Source organism: Cutaneotrichosporon cavernicola, assembly GCF_030864355.1.
Source record: "Cutaneotrichosporon cavernicola HIS019 DNA, chromosome: 6".
Taxonomy (NCBI): domain Eukaryota; kingdom Fungi; phylum Basidiomycota; class Tremellomycetes; order Trichosporonales; family Trichosporonaceae; genus Cutaneotrichosporon; species Cutaneotrichosporon cavernicola.
In genome coordinates this window covers 1,332,896-1,349,896 of record NC_083398.1, presented here as the reverse complement: position 1 = coordinate 1,349,896, position 17,001 = coordinate 1,332,896, and the positions used below count along the sequence as shown (strand labels likewise).

At 59.3% G+C, this 17,001-nt stretch overlaps 8 protein-coding genes across 8 annotated transcripts; 2 read left to right on the top strand and 6 right to left on the bottom strand.

The window, feature by feature from the left end:
• Positions 1-145: 145 nt before the first annotated feature.
• CBR1 (uncharacterized protein) lies at positions 146-1,295 on the bottom strand (the record flags this gene model as incomplete). The annotated part of the gene is made up of 4 exons (XM_060602992.1): positions 146-367; positions 398-456; positions 489-886; positions 991-1,295. The coding sequence occupies 4 exons, from the start codon at positions 1,293-1,295 to the stop codon at positions 146-148; spliced, it is 984 nt and encodes a 327-aa protein (XP_060459331.1).
• A 570-nt stretch (positions 1,296-1,865) lies between these two features.
• Positions 1,866-3,589, bottom strand: CcaverHIS019_0605240 (uncharacterized protein; the record flags this gene model as incomplete). The annotated part of the gene is made up of 2 exons (XM_060602991.1): positions 1,866-3,145; positions 3,193-3,589. 2 exons carry the CDS (start codon positions 3,587-3,589, stop codon positions 1,866-1,868), a joined length of 1,677 nt encoding a protein of 558 aa, XP_060459330.1.
• Positions 3,590-5,681: 2,092 nt separating this feature from the next.
• Positions 5,682-7,739, top strand: CcaverHIS019_0605230 (uncharacterized protein; the record flags this gene model as incomplete). The annotated part of the gene is made up of 2 exons (XM_060602990.1): positions 5,682-7,518; positions 7,567-7,739. 2 exons carry the CDS (start codon positions 5,682-5,684, stop codon positions 7,737-7,739), a joined length of 2,010 nt encoding a protein of 669 aa, XP_060459329.1.
• A 112-nt stretch (positions 7,740-7,851) lies between these two features.
• CcaverHIS019_0605220 (uncharacterized protein) lies at positions 7,852-8,676 on the bottom strand (the record flags this gene model as incomplete). Its single annotated transcript, XM_060602989.1, has 1 exon — positions 7,852-8,676. The coding sequence occupies one exon, from the start codon at positions 8,674-8,676 to the stop codon at positions 7,852-7,854; it is 825 nt and encodes a 274-aa protein (XP_060459328.1).
• A 1,045-nt stretch (positions 8,677-9,721) lies between these two features.
• CcaverHIS019_0605210 (uncharacterized protein) lies at positions 9,722-10,441 on the top strand (the record flags this gene model as incomplete). Its single annotated transcript, XM_060602987.1, has 3 exons — positions 9,722-9,954; positions 10,267-10,322; positions 10,359-10,441. The coding sequence occupies 3 exons, from the start codon at positions 9,722-9,724 to the stop codon at positions 10,439-10,441; spliced, it is 372 nt and encodes a 123-aa protein (XP_060459327.1).
• Positions 10,442-10,486: 45 nt separating this feature from the next.
• Positions 10,487-11,946, bottom strand: CcaverHIS019_0605200 (uncharacterized protein; the record flags this gene model as incomplete). The annotated part of the gene is made up of 3 exons (XM_060602986.1): positions 10,487-10,600; positions 10,635-10,863; positions 10,895-11,946. 3 exons carry the CDS (start codon positions 11,944-11,946, stop codon positions 10,487-10,489), a joined length of 1,395 nt encoding a protein of 464 aa, XP_060459326.1.
• A 581-nt stretch (positions 11,947-12,527) lies between these two features.
• CcaverHIS019_0605190 (uncharacterized protein) lies at positions 12,528-12,968 on the bottom strand (the record flags this gene model as incomplete). The annotated part of the gene is made up of 1 exon (XM_060602985.1): positions 12,528-12,968. The coding sequence occupies one exon, from the start codon at positions 12,966-12,968 to the stop codon at positions 12,528-12,530; it is 441 nt and encodes a 146-aa protein (XP_060459325.1).
• An 890-nt stretch (positions 12,969-13,858) lies between these two features.
• creA (uncharacterized protein) lies at positions 13,859-16,032 on the bottom strand (the record flags this gene model as incomplete). The annotated part of the gene is made up of 2 exons (XM_060602984.1): positions 13,859-15,772; positions 15,835-16,032. The coding sequence occupies 2 exons, from the start codon at positions 16,030-16,032 to the stop codon at positions 13,859-13,861; spliced, it is 2,112 nt and encodes a 703-aa protein (XP_060459324.1).
• Positions 16,033-17,001: the final 969 nt, after the last annotated feature.

Below are 17,001 nucleotides of genomic sequence, written 5' to 3'. Positions count from 1 at the left end.
TAGTATAGCGTGTGAGGTTTCGACAGCGTGTAGAGAGCATGCATGGCTCGTGTACGATGCGGCGGTCGTGATCTCGTGATCTGCCAACCTCGTGTGCTCCACTAACCAGAGCCCCAGCCCGCTGCATCACAGTCCATTAACACAGCTAGAAGACAAAGATGTCGTCCTCAATCATACTAGGCCGCCGGGGCACATAATAGCCCATATCCTTGAGTGCCCCCTTGACGACTTTGGTCATACCCGGCGGTCCACAGAGGAGGACCTTGCCACCCGCTGGCCCACCTGTCGGAAGCCGTTCCTCGAGCATCTCGCGCGTGACGTATCCCACTGCCCCCTTCCATCCAGGCGGCGGGTGTTCGAGTACGTACTGATGTCAGCGTGTCCATTTCTAGCGTACATGGATCTCAAGTCGGCCATTAGACTTGAGAGCAAGATGGTCCAGTTCGTTCCTCAGTACTTCTGTCAGCTCCCTCCGACATTCAACGTACAAACATCCTCTTCCGAGATATTGGCGAAGACGAGACACATCTTTGTCGTGTCGTCCGGATCGAGGGCGGCACTCTTGATGATGCGGTACATGGGCGTGATCCCGCTTCCTCCCGCGACGAGGAGGAGATGTTTGGCCATCCAAGGAGAGTAGTTGAACTGTCCCTTTGGGCCGCGCACAAGGACACTGGCACCAATAGCCAGGTGGTCTAGATACGTACTCATCAGCCCATTGTCGTAGGTCTTGACCACGAGGTCAAAGTATCCCAGTTCCGAGTCCAGGCTCGTGGGGGTATACGAACGAATCACGCGACGGCCCGCAATGGTTGCCGCGAGCGAGACGTGCTGGCCTACCGGGAGGCCTAGGCTGTCCGTCTCGCGGGGCAGGGCGAGGCGATAACTAGTATCAGCCTTTCTTTCTCTCTGACTTACCGCGCAGTATTGTGTGACAGTTTCTCTCTGACTAACCGCGCAGTATTGTGTGACAGTTTCTCTCTGACTTACCGCGCAGTATTGTGTGACAACCGGCTCTTGCCCGCCAACTTGAGGGGCCGGAAAACGGTGGGATCCAGTACCGGCCCCTTCGCCTCGAGGTCCAAGATGGGCGCCATGGTGCGACGAAGGCGCTGGGCCGGATCGGGCCGACGGCGCTGGCCAAGCGCTTCAGGAAGCTGCGGGTCATGCTCGAACTCGGGGTGGGTCAGGAGGGGCGCGACGAGGTGTGCTATGGAGGGCGCCGTGGCCGTGGGCGCGACGGGGTGTGCTATGGAGGGCGCAGGCGCGTCCGTAGGGTCTTTGGACGTCGGCATGGTGAGTGGGTAAAGGGAGGATACTGTAGAAGTGGGGAGGCGTGGGAGTTGAATGGGGGAGGTTGGGGAAAGGCACGCTCACTGACGCTGACGGTGATGCGTTCATCGTCGCTGGTTATGAGAATATTGGAATGTTTCCTCAGTGGCGCCATGAAGATCCACAGTTCTGCCGGCGCCCGTGGTGTGGATTCGCTCGTCGGGTCGACTGGTGGTTTTATGCATTAAAAAGTCAGTCATGTGGTTGAAGCGATGTTGCGTCGTTCTGTGGTAGTCGGGCGTCGCGAACATCAACAAACAGGGAGCGAGCACATGCTCATTCTTCGGTGCACGAGCCTTGGTGACTGACTGATGGTGCCCTTTGCGCCAGTCCTGCTGTCTTGCGTCTTGACGTCTCATGTACATGCCGCCTGGTGCAGCTGCGATTCACTTCAGCTCAGCGCGATTCACTTGCAGCCCGAGCACGTCCTACGCCCAACCAACCCATGATTCAATATCCATAATGCGCTTCATCCGATGGTACTACAATGCAATGATGATCCCAAAGCTCTACACGCCCCTAGCTGTACATGATTAGAAGGAGCCGAGGTTGTCGGCGACCTTGAAGGGAGCGCCAGTCTTCTGCTTGATCTCGTCGACGGTGTGGCCCTCGGCAACCTCGACGAGGGTGAGGCCGCCCTTCTCGAGGTCGACGTCAAAGACGGCAAGGTCGGTGATGATGCGCGAGACGACGCGAACACCAGTGACGGGGAGGGAGCACTCCTCGAGAATCTTGGGGTTGCCCTTCTTGTCCGTGTGCATGGTGACGGAGACGACCTTTGTCGACTCGGGGTTGGACACGAGGTCCATGGCGCCACCCATACCCTTGACAAGGTGGCCGGGAACCATAAAGTTGGCAAGGTCACCGTTCTGCGAAATCTCCATGGCGCCAAGGATGGACACGTCGACGTGGCCACCACGGATCATGGTGAACGACTCGGCAGAGTCAAAGACCGAGGCACCGGGGCGCAGAGTGACAGTCTCCTTGCCGGCATTGATGACGTCGGCGTCAAGCTGCTCCTTGGTAGGGTAGCGGCCCATGCCGAGGATACCGTTCTCGGACTGGAGCCAGACGTTGACGCCGGGCGGGGTGTAGTTGGCGGCGAGGACGGGGATACCGACACCGAGGTTGCAGTAGAAGCCGTCCTTGAGCTCCTTGGATGCACGCTTGGCGATGCGGATACGAGCCTCCTGGTTGGGGTTCATGGGAGCGGCGTCGGGGTCAACCTCGGCACCCTCCTCAGTGTGGAGAGTGACGAGCTCAATCTTCTTCTCAACGGTCGAAGGAACGATACGGTTGACGTAGATGCCGGGAAGGTCAATCTCCATGGGGTGGAGGTCGCCAACCTCGACAATGTTCTCAGCCTCGACAATGGCGATGCGAGCAGCCTTGGCAACAAGGGTAGCGAACGCACGCGTCGTGTAGCGGAACACACAGTTACCGGCCTTGTCAACCTTCCAAGCGCGGAAGATGGCAACGTCACCCTTGAGCGCAGGCTCAAAGATGTAGCGCTTGCCGTCAAACTCGCGGGCCTCCTTCTTGTTACCGGGGACAGCGACGGTCTGCTTGCCGTTGGCGTCGGGGCGCGACCACTGGATGGGGATGCCACCAGTCTCGACAGCCGTGCCGGCACCGGTACGGGTGTAGAAGCCGGGCATGCCAGCGGCAGCCGAGCGGAGACGCTCGGCAATGGTGCCCTGGGGCGAGAGCTCGAGGGCGACCTCGCCGTTGATGTATGCGTCCGAGAGGGTCTTGTTGGTGCCAACGTAAGAGAGGATCATCTTGGAGATCTGCTTGGAAGCAATGAGGGGGTCTGTGAGTTAGCTACTGTTCTTGGGATTTAGTCATTTAGCAACTCACAAAGACCACCCTGGCCAACGTTGCCAGCGTTGTTGGACACGACAGTGAGGTCCTTGAGCTCGGGGCGCTCGTGGAGAGCCGTGATGATAGTCTCGGCAGTACCGCAGAGACCGAAACCAGCAGAGAGGATCATCGAGCCGCTCTCAATGTCCTTGACGGCCTCGGCAGCGTTGGGGTACAGCTTGCCGCCCTCGGTGTGGTCCTTGATGTAGGGGACGTCACCGACGTTGTCGCACTTTGCAGGGATCGAGTCGAGGGCCGAGAAGCCAGCCGAGGTCGCGGCGACGGCGTACGAGCGCTGCGACTGGAGGTTGGCGCGGGCGACAACCACACGCGCAGCCGAGGCGCGGGGCAGGGCGCGGGTCGCGGCGCGAACAGAGGTGAACCGGGCGAGCATTTGGAAAAGAGTGGAAAAACAGAAGAAGATGGGGCGATACTAGCAATGGTAGTGACCTGTGTATATACCAGCTGGCGACGTGTCGGGGTTCAAGAGCACCGTGCGGTCGGTTGAGGGGACCCACGAAAAGAGGTAGCGCGTTTTGGAGGTGTTCGGACAAATGAGTTTGTCCAAACCACCGCCTTTAAAGCTCGGGGTGTCAGTTTGTCAAGAGGGGGCCATTTTTCTGTGGATACCGATCGCCCTGAATGTGAAGAAGGAGAGGGGGAGGGGGAGGGAGTCAGAGCGGGCGTGACGACGCCGACAAGGCGTGGGAGGTGGGAATTCTGCGATACGAGAACGGAGGGCAACTCGGAAGAGGTGGTGCAGGGTTACGCGATGTTGGCAGGGCTGGGCACGTCATGGCCCAAAGCATTCCATCACCGCACCACAAACTTTGAGATGGAAATATCCAGCCAACCGCAATCGCCCGCAATCAGACTCGAAAAGCGAGCTAGGCATTCATGCGCGAGATACAGTCTACATGCTCACATCAGCTACTGATAGTAGATTCCGACCCCACCCCGAATACCGCTGATGATCAAGTCGGCAGCCCTGGTCATGGCGTCGAGGTGCAGGGCCTCTGGCCGCTGGGGCTGGGGCCTGGGGCTGGTTTCAGTTGCTCGGTGAAATTGTCATTGCATTGTCCACTGGGATGAGGTCGGGGTCAGTGCGGCGGATGCGGGGGACTTGACAGTGTCCGGGGACGGGCCTGTGGGGAGTAATCCTGCAACATGCACGTTTGATCACCCCACAGCAGGTCGAGCGCTCCCCCTCTCCAGCAGAAGATTCCGGCCATTCCACACGCCTCACAGCTCACCGCCTCACAGCTCACCGGAGAGAGATGCACAATCTACCGCCGGCGCTCAACCTTAGTTGGCCGACGGGCCCTATCCCCAGTGGGGCCCAGTTACCAGTTACCGCTTCCCAGTTACCAGTTACGAGTTACCAGTTACGACCAGCTCTGCATGGCACAATTCGTGCTTGCACTCCTCACGTGATCGGCCTGTCGGCCATGGCCATTTCATAGTCCTAGCGTCGGTGGCCTGGCCGATGGGCCAACCGGTGTACGCTGGCTAGCTGGAGCGCAACGTGTGTTATACACTCTAATAGGTACTAGTACAACCAATACTTGCAGTAAAGCAAGTAAAGTCGCAACGTGCATTCCGCAGCCGACGATGCATCCCACGCGTTCCAGACCCCGACCCCGCAATCCTACCCTCTACCCTCCACCTTGGTGTCGGTATTCGGTGAGGTTTCTGGCGACGCTGGCGAGGTAGTGAGAGATAAGGCGGATCGTGGGATCGTGGTGAGATCTCGTGCGGGAACAGGGAAGAACGGTTAGATGGGGTGGAGGCAGGCTGGATAATTGAGGCGAGGATGGCGAGTCACGCTGGGGGCTGGGGGCGGGGGGCGCACGGAAATGGACACGCCTAAACACGCACTCTACTCGTCACCAGGGCCAGGCGCCCTGTCGCGCGGGGTGAGTCGGGGTAGATATGTATCAGTAGTAATGATCGCGGTGTCTCGATGTTGGGTTCTGTGGAGGGCGAGTGATAGTCTACGAAGGATGAACAGAGCTGGGGCATTCATCGAGTTCGGGCATCGCCGACCTCTGTCCTTCGGATCGGAAGACGGCATTCGCGTCGACAACGATAGCGGCACGTGACGTTGACAATCTACATTCACCTGTGCTCGCCGGTTGTCGTCTCCGCCGTCGCCCATCTCCGACATGACCATCTCACGTCAGCCGTCCGTCTCGTGAGCCTCGTCTCTGCCTGTTCGACAGATTCCAAAGTCGTATGATGTGGCTGACGGCATTCGTCGGATTCTGCGAGCCGCTCTCCACTCGGGTGTCACCGGGGGTTGGGTTGACCTCCACTTTGACTTAAATCGAATTTCTGGATCAAAGTTCGAAATAAACGGTCATAGCCGAAAGGTAATTGCTATAACATCGGTTTGATTAGCCCGTCATTCCCCCGTCACCCCCCACCCCCCACGGAATGTAATAACCACCCTCCAACACTTGCATCTCACAACTACCCATCACACAATGTCCAACCGTCTCGTCGCAGCAACATCTACAACCGGCTTCTTCCAGGAACACCCAATCGTTCACAATCAATACGACGAAGATGCCAGTCTCCGCCGCGCCTCCGACCTCTTCCTCCCACCCGCGCTCACCGCCAACCTAGCCCCAGGCCTCAAGGCATGGGGCGACCGCGTCCTCTCCCGCCAAGTGTGGGCCCATGTAGTCAATGCCGAGCGTGACCTCCCTCACCTCTCCGGGGCCGGATTCAGTGCATTCGGCCAGCCGGTCGGCGACTCGCTCGTCACTTCGGCTGGGTGGCAGGCGTTACAGGACATTGGCATTTCCGAGGGTCAAATCGTCGCCACAGGTAACGATAAGAGCTATGGCGCCAACGCGCGCCTGGTCCAACTCCCCCGCTTGCACCTTTGGAGCGGATCCAGCGCAGTCGTGACTTGTCCCAGCGCGATGCAAGATGGCGCGATTAGTATTCTCCGCCGCGACCTGGCTAGCGGATACGTTTCGCCGGCATACGATTCGTCGTCTCTCCGCACAGCAAGGACGCAGGTGTTCAAGCGCGCGCTGGAACGCATGCTCTCCACCGACCCAAAGGTTACATGGACCTCGGGACAGTGGATGACGGAACGCGCGGGAGGCTCAGACGTCCAGGGCACGCAGACTGTTGCTGAGAGGGCGTCGTCTGCTGAGGGCGAGACGGACGTCGACGGTCTCCCACTCGGACCATGGAGCGTGAGCGGATTCAAGTGGTTCTCATCGGCGACCGACTGCGGATGCGTCATGCTTCTCGCGCAGACCCAGCGCGGCCTGTCCTGCTTCTTCGCACCAACACGTAAACTCGTGGCCGGCCAGCCCGAGATGAACGGAATCCGCATTCAGCGCCTCAAGAACAAACTCGGTACAAAGGCGCTCCCGACGGCCGAGCTCGAGCTGCAGGGTATGCGCGCCTGGCTTGTTGGCGAGGAGGGGCGCGGCGTGCCCGTCATCTCGACCATTCTCAACGTCACCCGATACTACAACATTGTGGGATCGGTCGCTGGTGTCGGCCGCGGCCTTGCCGTCGTCAAGGCCTTTGCTCGCGTCCGCCGATTCCCCAAGCAAGGACAGGACACGACGCTCTCAAAGATCCCCCTGTTCAACAAGACCCTGGCGGCCATTACCCTCCAATACCGGGCCGACGTGCTTCTCTCCCACCTCACCGCGGCTCTCCTGGGATCGGTGGACGCCGGGCATGGTGGCGGACCACTCACCCCCGCGAGCGCCGAGGAAGCCCAGCTTCTCCTGCACATCATCACTCCTGTCGCCAAGGCGTATACGGCCAAGCACGTCGTCTGGGGTCTCCAGGAGTGCATGGAGAGTCTCGGTGGCGTAGGATACATGGAGAATGTCGAGAACCCTGAACTGAACCTTGCCCGCGCGGTTCGCGACTCGAACGTCAACCCAATCTGGGAGGGCACGACCAACGTCCTCTCCTCGCACCTAGTCCGCGCGATCAAGGGACGCGCCGGGGGTGCGATGGTCCGTGCGGTCGACGCGTGGCTCAAGGACTCGCTGCCGGCGTCGGCCTCGGATCGTGAGGTCGTGCTGGGTGCATGGGGACGCTTGCGTGCCGAATTCGCCAAATCGGAAGACGAGCTTCTCGCCTATGGTCGCGATATCCTGTGGCGCCATGGAGACATTTTCTGCGCTACCCTCCTGCTGGCTGATGCGGCGCGGGATTCCGACCCGGTCGCGGTCGAGTGTGCGCGTCGTTTCGTGCGCGAGAAGAAGGAGACGTTTGGCCTCGACAACCACAAGGGCGATTGGAAGGAGGTGGCCGAGTGGGACGAGCGGATCGTCTACTGTGAGCCGGTGGCGGGACTGGAGGGAGCCCGCGCTAACTTGTGACTAGTGGGTCACTCTGGCCAAGATATTGTTGATTCCGAGGAGCATGTCGTTGGGGAACTGGAGCGGCTCCTTGTTGATTTCGAAATTGTGCTCAATGCCAAGGGAGCCGAGAACTCGGACTCGACGGTTTGGGGGGAACGACGCGCTTCGTTCTGGCAGCCAAGGTCTCTGTTTTAGTTGTAGGAGAGAGGTGGAGTTGGAGTTGGGGTTGGGGTTGTATGATCAAAGTCAATGGTATGAACAGTTGAGCAGTAAGAGAGACGATACATGGGTTCTACAGCCCGCACTACTACTTGTCGCCGCGCATGACGGCGCCAATCTCATCCACACTCTCAATGACCCAAGTCACGCCCTCGTCGGACGTCAGCCACTCCTGGCCCTGGAGGACCTTTCCGTCTCCGCCTCCGCCCTCCAACAAGGCCTTCTTGAGGCCAAACACGTGGCTTGTAACCTGTGGTCCGACGCCCGTCTGCGCGCGCAACCCCGCAATCGCAATGACCGACGTAAGCACTCGACCGAGGAGGAATGCGCCGTCCGGAACCGGCCCCTCGGGATCCGAAAGCAAAGGGCCATAATGCGAGTTGAGGATATGTACCGGAAGGTCGGGGTGTGAATCGCCCAACTTATCCACCAGCTTCTTCGAGTGCGGCTCGTAGATCCCATCCCACAACCCCATGCCGCGCTCATACAGAGCGGCGATATCCCGTGGTTGGCGCAGTGGCAGCGTACTAAGCCCAGCCTTGACGTCCTCTCCCAGATAATCGCGGAGGGCATTCAGGTTATTGATGACCTTGGGAATGCCCGTGAACGAAATACTCTTCAGTCCCGACTCGCGCATAACTGCCGCGGCCTGAACGCGGTCATTGACCTCTGAACCGACCGAGTAGTCGTATAATGCGCACAGGGCGTCGGGAGAGTTGATGGCGAATAAAGCGGATGTGTTCATGGATAACCATGTGTCGCGGCCGATTCCCCCGGCCTCGCCGCGCGCCTTGACGCGGTCGAAGACGCCCTTCAGTACCGATCGGCCGGGCGACGGCGTCGGCGCGCCACGCGCAGTCGGCAGCTTGATCAGCGCCTTGAGCGACGGAGAGAGTTTCAGTGCCGAGGCCATGTCGTCGTCTTCGTCTGGTACCCACGAGGCGGGGCGCGCGAAGCCGTACGGCGGAAGAGAGGGGGAGTGGGGACGTGAGCCGACGGGCGTGTCGACGGGACTGTTGAACGTCGAGGTTATGATGTGTGTCGCTCAGAGACTGTTGAACGTCGAGGTTATGATGTGTCGCGATGGTGATTGCGATGTGTGTCGCTGAGATAGGGTGGTGATTGCGATTGCGATCCGTGCGTGCAAGTCGGCAAGTTGTGATGATATGTGAGTCGAGTGACGAGATGACGAGTGGAGTCGAGCGCAGGTGGGCGGTCGGACAATCGGGTATGGAATCCGCCGCAATGCCCCGCACCCCGCACAGGCCCGATAAGCACGTGGCCATGTACTGCCTGATCTTGTGGCTTTCTGCACGAGTTTATGCTCTCTCGGTATTCATTGCGGGGCAAGTCGTCGTGCCGCCGGCCCGAGGCTCCTGACGTGATGCGTGAGTATGCAGATCTGAGGGTATGCAGTGCCCAATACTTGAGATCGCACTTGTGCCGGGCTTGGCCTTGTCAGACGTCTATGGAACTATGGAAGACTACCTTGGCCTTTGTCCGCTTGTTGTAGACGTCTATGGAAGACTACCTCGCCGTTCTTGTCCTTCCTGGTGTCAGCGGAGGATCGAGCAGGCTGAAGCGAACGGGGACCCACTTGGCACCCTTCCGGTGTCGTCAGGCGTGGGCTTGGGCTGTTTCTTGGGAGGCGATAGGTCAGCCTCGCAGCCAAGCATAGTTATACTGAGGCAAGGGACAGCAGTAGGCTTCTCACTCGAATCGGACGGCACCGCCACCGTCAGTGGTACAATCTCCAGCTGGATTAGTTTACGTATGCAAATGTATACTCTCAGTGGCGCTTGGATGGATGAGAGGCGCACAGACATCTGGTGGCCGTGCCACTGGGTAAATGAGCTCATTGCCCGCCCAAGCGCAACATCGCATGCGATCGATGCGCGTCTCGCCCCAACGCTCTTGACTTGCCTCGTCATCCCATCCCACCATCTCCCAACCTCTTGATGAGTCGGCCCCACTCGCCCCGGACGCAGCTCTCTCCCAATTCCGAGCACCCCGCGCGGCGGTTTGTTGCGCGCGCACGCGCAATCGCCGCTCTCCTCGGCCTACGGCTCAAGCGGCTGAAGAAACGCGAGCCCGGCATGCGCCTGCGTTCGTGGGTCGAGGGCGACGACTGGGAGCTCGGGGACGAGGAAGAGGTCGATGGTGTTGGCGTCGGTCATCGTCACCCCGAGAGGTATGTCCCGCCGTACCAGGTCAGGCGGAGTCAAGAACAGAGGTGTGAAGAGAGTCAAGAACAGAGTCAAGAACAGAGGGCGAGTTCGGACGCGAGGGAGAGCTGGGATAACTACCGCGCTTCCGTCGATAGCTATACGCGTGGATCGCGTGGGTTGGGCACAAGGTCGGCGTCGCTTGGCCGTAGTTCGGACTTTGACTTTCACTTGGACCGCTCCCACTCGCACCACTCAAACTCATACCAAGACAATAGGGTGGCGGACACGGCGGCGTGGCGCCGCGAACGCATTCATCATGCCGTGAGACATAATAGCGCGCCGGTGCGCTGGGCCGAGATGGTCGATTGGGTCGAGGTCGAGTTGACTGAGCGTGCGTGTTGGATAGATCAAGCTGAGCTGACGACAGGTCGGCCGGACGCAGGACGTTGGGATAAGGAACACGAGTTCTTCCGCGAGACAGCGCGGATCGAGCGCGTCGTTGGCATTTAGGCTTGGGCTTAGGTTTAGTTGTGGCTCGAAATAGCTCTACATGATCTATAGAATCGCGTTGATCGCATCCGCCACGACGGCGACGACGTGCGCCACCTCGTCCTCGGTGATCGTGTATGGCGGGCAGAGCATGATGTGGTCGCCGTCCCATCCGTCCGCCTTGCGTCAGTTTTGTTGCATTACAATAACTCACACTCCCGGCGCCGTGGTAGACCGCAACGCCGCGGGCGAGGATGGCGTCGGCCAGACGGCCATTGACATTGTCCTCGTACTTGAAAGGCGTTTTTGTGGTTTTGTCCGCCACGAGTTCGATGCCCCAGAACAGCCCCATCCCACGCACGTCCCCGACATGTTTGAGTGGGCCGACTTTTTCGCGCAGCAGTTTGGCGAGCAGCTCTCCCCGAGCCGCGCACTGTTCTACCCTAATGTCAGCGTATTAAATCGCCAACTTACAGTTTATGCTCCTTGATGTAATTGTACACAGCGAGGCCCGCCGCCGTACCAGTGCCAGAACTCTGGAACGTGTATCCATTAACAAAAGCCCCCGTGCCGCGGCGGAGCACGTCGACGACCTTGTCCCCAACGAGGACAGCGCTGAGGGGGGCATACCCACCACAAAGGCCTTTGCCGAGGGTCTGCACGTCGGGTCGCGCTTCCGGTCCATCGTGCATCCACGCATGCATCATCCCCGTCCGGCCGGCGCCGCACATGATTTCGTCCAGGCAGAACAGAACGCCGTGACGCTCACACACCCTCTTCATGGCCTTCAAGTATCCCGGAACAAAAGGCACGCATCCCGAGGCCGCGCCGACGACCGGTTCCGCGAAGAATGCCGCTACGGTTGCTGGCCCGAGTTGGGTAATTTTGTCATCGAGTTCAGCTGCGAGTCGCGCAACATACTCGTCATCCGACTCGGCGTGTTGCTTGAATCGCCAAGCATTACACGCCGACACGGCATGGAACACATCCGGCATCATCGGAAGATACAGTTTTCTCCTCCGATTATGCCGTCCCAAAGCGAGCGCACCCATCGTATTGCCATGGTACGATATCTCGCGCGCGATAAATTTCGTCCGTTCCGGCTCCCCATTCTCGACATGGTATTGCCTGCACAACTTGATGGCCGATTCCACCGCCTCACTGCCTCCAGAGAGGAAAATGACACGCGCCATGCCTGCTTCTTCACACATCTTGTTGGCCAGGTCTTCGGCCGGCTCGATGCCAAATACGGCCGAGGAAACGTAGGGCAGCGTGCCGACCTGTTTCGATACCGCGTCTACGATTTCGGGAACACCGTGTCCGACAGAGACAACGGCGGCACCACCGGACGCGTCGAGAATTCGGCTGCCGTCGGACATGTAGAGGTAGTTTCCTTTGGCGTGGGTCGCCATGGGCATGCCGTGGGCCAGGGAGCGGTGGAGGACGCGCGAGGACGCGTCCGCGCCGCCTGCGGCGAGGGCTGGGCCGGTGCCTGGGGTGGTGTTTGCGGCGGCGTCTGGGGTCATGGGGAGATGGTCTGGCGAGTGAGTGGGTGATTGACGAGGAGAAGGAGATATATCAGTCTATCAAGCCGGATGGGTGGGCCAGCGGTAATGGGCGGACATGGCCGAGGGTACGTCACACATCGGCGCATCCGCTCACATCCGATCCGCATGTTGCCAACTTGCTGTGGTGGGCTCGAGTCATACTGCCATACTGTTGCCAAACGAGGGTGGCCATCAGTGAGTCCAACGACGTGAGTGCCAACGACGGCCTAGAGTGCCAACACGGTGGTGCCAACGACGCCTAGAGTGCCAACACGGTGCCAATATTGTGTGTCATGACGCTACGTCGCAGCCGAGTCGAGTGTTCTACAAGTCGGTTCTGCACATGCGCACCAGTTGGTCTGCGCTTCTTGTATTCACTCTGACGTCTCGTCAGTGTCTCGTTGACCCCGTCTCTAGCTTGTTCTTGCATCTGCATATTCTTCAGACTCGCCCAGCTCCACCCCTAGCGACCAGAACTCGCCCAGCTCCAACCCTAGCGACCCGACTCGCCCTCTTCAGCACACCCCTAGCGACCCGACTCGCCCTCTTCAGCTCCACCCCTAGCGACCAGACCCAATCGCCGCAGCATCCGGCACGCCCGGAACCGTCCCCGCGGGCGGCGGGTCGGCGATGTGCGTGACGAACGTGCGGTCGTGGTCCCACACCCCCGCAGTCCAATACACGTCGGCCTTGACGCGCTCCCACGCCTCCTCGAGGCTCGGGTAGCGGAGCATCATGACGCTCCCGGCCATGGGCTGGACGTTGGGCGGGAGGACCGACAGACGTTCAGGGTGGTAGAGGGCGTCGCCCGGGGACGGCAGGAACGCACGGCCAAACTCTGGTGTCAGTGTTGTAGTGTCGCTCCCCCCACCAGCATTGCCGGCCTCCATGGTCTTCTTGAATCCCTCAAAGTGCTCTGCGCGGACCTTGAGCCTGGTCTCGAGCACGCCTGGCCCAGTCCTGTCGGGACAGTAGCACAGGAACAACGAGGTCTGGGACATGGTGGTGTACGTGCGGATGGGCGCACTAAGACGTCTGAGGGCGAGGGCGGATATCTTGGGTGATTTCGAGTTGAGCAAGTGAGGGTGAGTGATTGAGTTGAGCAGGTGGAGGATATCGAGTGATTGAGTTGAGCAAGTGGAGGTGGAGTAGAGAGAATGCGGGGCAAACGGGGCCATGTAGTCCACCATGTGGTATCTGTTACTGTTGAATGACTCGACCATGTGGTATCCCCGTCAAGTTCCGGAGCGCGCTGGGGCCTCGTTTGGCGAATGACTCGAATGACTCGAATGACTCGAATGACTCGGGCCTGGCAGATTTGCAGATTTCGTATCCAACCCTTAGTAGGGATAATCTAACAATGGATCGAGGACCGGGCTATCGCTATCAGTTTACTAATAGTACTGCTTTACCTCAGGGTCAATAGCTAAGGACAATGTTACACGTTGGCGATGCGAGTTCGGTGCCGCGGAGAAAACCTGGAATCCATTACCTGGGTGAGCTTGGACTCGTAGACTCGGCTGCACGAGTGTCGGAGCTCCGCATCACGAGGAGGCTTACGCACGTTTGATGTTGAATCCTCCATGATCACCGCGCTAGTCCCGTTTAACCCTCCCCTCCCTCGCACTCACCTGGGCGCTTGGATCGTCATGGCGTCATGTCTGTTCCTCATCGCCTCACAGCAACAGGCTGACGTCGGTCATCAAACCCCGCTTCCCATCTCTACACCTTCAAGCAGCCTACAGCCTGGCCCCCCGCCCCCCAGTCAACAGTAGAAATGTATCGCATCTATCGTATCGTATCTACCAGTGTCCGACGTGTACATACACCGACTCTGTCTCTAGGCCCTAGCCAAATCTCTGTTCTGCTCAACATTGCTGCTGCTCACTTCTCAAGCCTGCCCGTCCAGCTCCATCAGGTGCGCTGGCGAGGGTCCCCGCGAGAAACTGGGCAAACTCGGCTTGATGTCAGGGTTGCCATGACCCAACGGGGGAAGCTTGGGAGGAGGCGACGAATGCCCAATGACGCTCTTTGGCGATGGGTTGGTCGTCACAGTAGAAGGCGTATCTGATCCGCGGAACATGGCAGTCATCCCAAACGCTTGGCGGACAGAGTTGGCGATGTGTGAGTGCGAATGAGCCGGCATGTTATGGACAGGCGAGCTGGAACGAGAACCGACAGGACTGGCATGCGCAGAGCCAGCACTGAGCGAGTAGCTCATGCTGGGCACAGAGGCGAACGCAGCGTTCGAGTGGGGAGGCGGAAGAGTACGATCATTGACCGGCGGCGGAGGCGGAATGGCAGACGAATTGAGAATCTCCTCCACGCTCTTGTGGGGAGTGTCAAGCTTTGGCGGTGACATGCGCGACTTGGTAGCAGAGACAAGAGGCGAACTAGGAACCGACGCATGCGCGTGGTGGTGCAGTCCGTGGCTGTGGTGAAGGGCATACGGGTGAGCGCGGTTCTTGGCGTCACGAGTAGTTGTCGAAGCAGGCCCGTGTTTGCCCGACGACGCACTGTGGCCACCCTCGACCGGTGAGGTAGCACGCGATGTGACAGGGCTGCCAGATGCCGACACAGGCGCAGTCATGACGTTGCGGCCTGGGAAAATAGACATGCCGCGCATGCCGGCGAGCACCGGGCTCGTGTGTGCAAACTGCGGGTGTGGGTGATGCACATGCGGCACATGCGACTCGTCATCCGACGAGTCGCTCGTTGCCGGGCTGGCAGCGCGGGACACCTCAGCCGACGGCGCAAGCGACGCATGCGACGATCGGTGCTGGTGCATGTTGACTGGATAAGGGTTGAGCTGATGCGGACGACGGCTCTTGTGCTGATGCATCTGCTGCGTGTGCTGCTGCTGCAGACGAGCCAACTGCTGCTGAAGACTGGCATGGTGAAGGTGGTACGCGTTGCCACCCGGCACGTTGCCAGTCAGCTTTGTAAGCTCATCTGACGAGTCGACACCCGAGCGGTCCTTGGGAGTCGACCCGTTGCTCGAGTGGTGGTCGCCACTAGGCCCGCCAGCACCACGGCCAGCACCACCGGTGCCGTGGCTCTTGCGCGCACCACCATTCGACGGCGTTAGACAGTTGGGGCAAGCAGCCGTCTCACGCGCAACCTTGAGGCGCTTGCGGTAGCTCTTGTGGCAGTCTGGGTGGTGGCACGAAGGCGGAACAAGGTAGGTCGGGTCTGCTAGCGTTCCAGCTGGGACAGCGGGGTGGTTGGCTGTGGCCGGCTGCGGTGCCGACACGGGGAAAACCATTTGTCCGCCGCCAGGCGCCGGTGCACCCTGCGAGAGACGGTCGCGCTCGTTCGAGAAGCCGTACGATGTGGGAGTGTTGGCACTGGGCGACCCACCGTTCGACTTGCGGCCAGCACCCGCCGCGATCTGACGGTGACGCAGTTCGTACTCGGCGCGACGGAAAGCCTCGTGACGCTCAAGCTCGTATAGCTGGTCACTGGCAGCAGCAGCAAGCGCCGAGATGTCGTTCATTCCAGAGCCCGCAGCAGCACCGTTGCCCATAGGGAGCGGGGGAAGGTATGGGTTGGCGTAGTCATGACGGCCATCAAAGTCCATGCCGTACGAGGGGCCGAGGTGGGGAAGGTGGCCGCGGCGGTCACCGTCCATTTCATGGTCTTCGTCCTCATGCCTCGCCTTGCCCTTTACACCGTTTTCTGCAGCGGGCGGAAGGTGGATGCGCGCATGACGTGTCAACTCGTCCGAACGCGAGAAGCGCTTGTCACATCCCGGGTGGGTACATGCGTGCGGCTTCTCACCAGTGTGAGTGCGGATGTGACGCGTCTAAATTAAAATTAGCGCCACGCCACTTGTGGGGGTGGTCATCTTTAAGATGTGCAACTCACCTGGTGCTCCAGACGGTAGAATGCACGGTCGCACAGCGGGCACTTGTATGGACGAGGAATCTTGCTCTTGTCCATGTTGAGAGCAGCATCGGTCAATGCCTTGACTGCGGGGTCATTGGGGTCAAGGCGACCGGTGATGGGGTCTGGGACCGGCGTGGGGAAGGACGCCAATGGGTTGTCAGAGGAAGCTTCAGCCATTGTTGCTGGTTGTTGGTTATGGGCCATTGATAGGAGAGGCAAGACAAGTGAAGAGTTAACGGTAAACTAGCTCCTATGGGAGACTAGAAGAGATGTAGATGCCGAAGAAGGATGAGATGAGTGGATGGGGTGTTTCCAGGGAGTTGGGACAAGGGTGGCGTGAGGCGGGGGTACCGGGGGGGGAGACGAGGGGAATGATATGACGGGGTTCGTTCGCTCTTGGAGGGTTTGACACGGTGCCGTTTGTGAGTGACAAGGTGTTTGTTGATCACAAGATTGCGATGGTGGATAATCTTGAATGAAGAGTGTTGTTGAAAGAGAGAATGTCAACAAGATTGTTGATGAGGTGTAGATGGAGAATGGAGAATTGATGATTGAAATTGTGGGGTTGATGGATGGGATGTGGATGGAGTGATTGTAAAGAGGGGAGAGAGGGGGAAGAGGATTGTGGAGAAAGAACTTTACGGGTCTAGGCAAAGGGCAAAGGGTTAAGGGGGAGTGTGAGACTATGTAAGTTATAGTCAGTTTTGGTCTTAGGGCGTGGGGCCACGAGGCCAAATCTTATTAGATACGAGCGGTTAAAACCCACGGGGGGGGGGGGGGAGTACTTGAGCGGGGTCGAAGCCACAGGCGAAAACGTGTGTGAGCACGGAACCTTTTCAGACCAAGCCTAGCCCATTCAAACTTGATCAACCGTTAGGCCACGTTGGCCCATCACCTTTGCTCCTCGGTCTCAACATTCGCTTGCATAATGTAAACAAGAGGTCAAAGCTCAACAAACTCCACCGACCACTGAGCAAAATCTACCCGATAGCGATGCGATACGAAAGGATAGAGAACCGGTGCGAGTCAAGGTGGCGACCGAGTGGGTATAGGCTGGTGAAGGGACCAGGAGCCTAAGTGAGGGAACAAGGAAGAAGGGCAGCAAAGGGGTAGCAGAGGCAAGACTGGACGATTTTCGCTACAGAG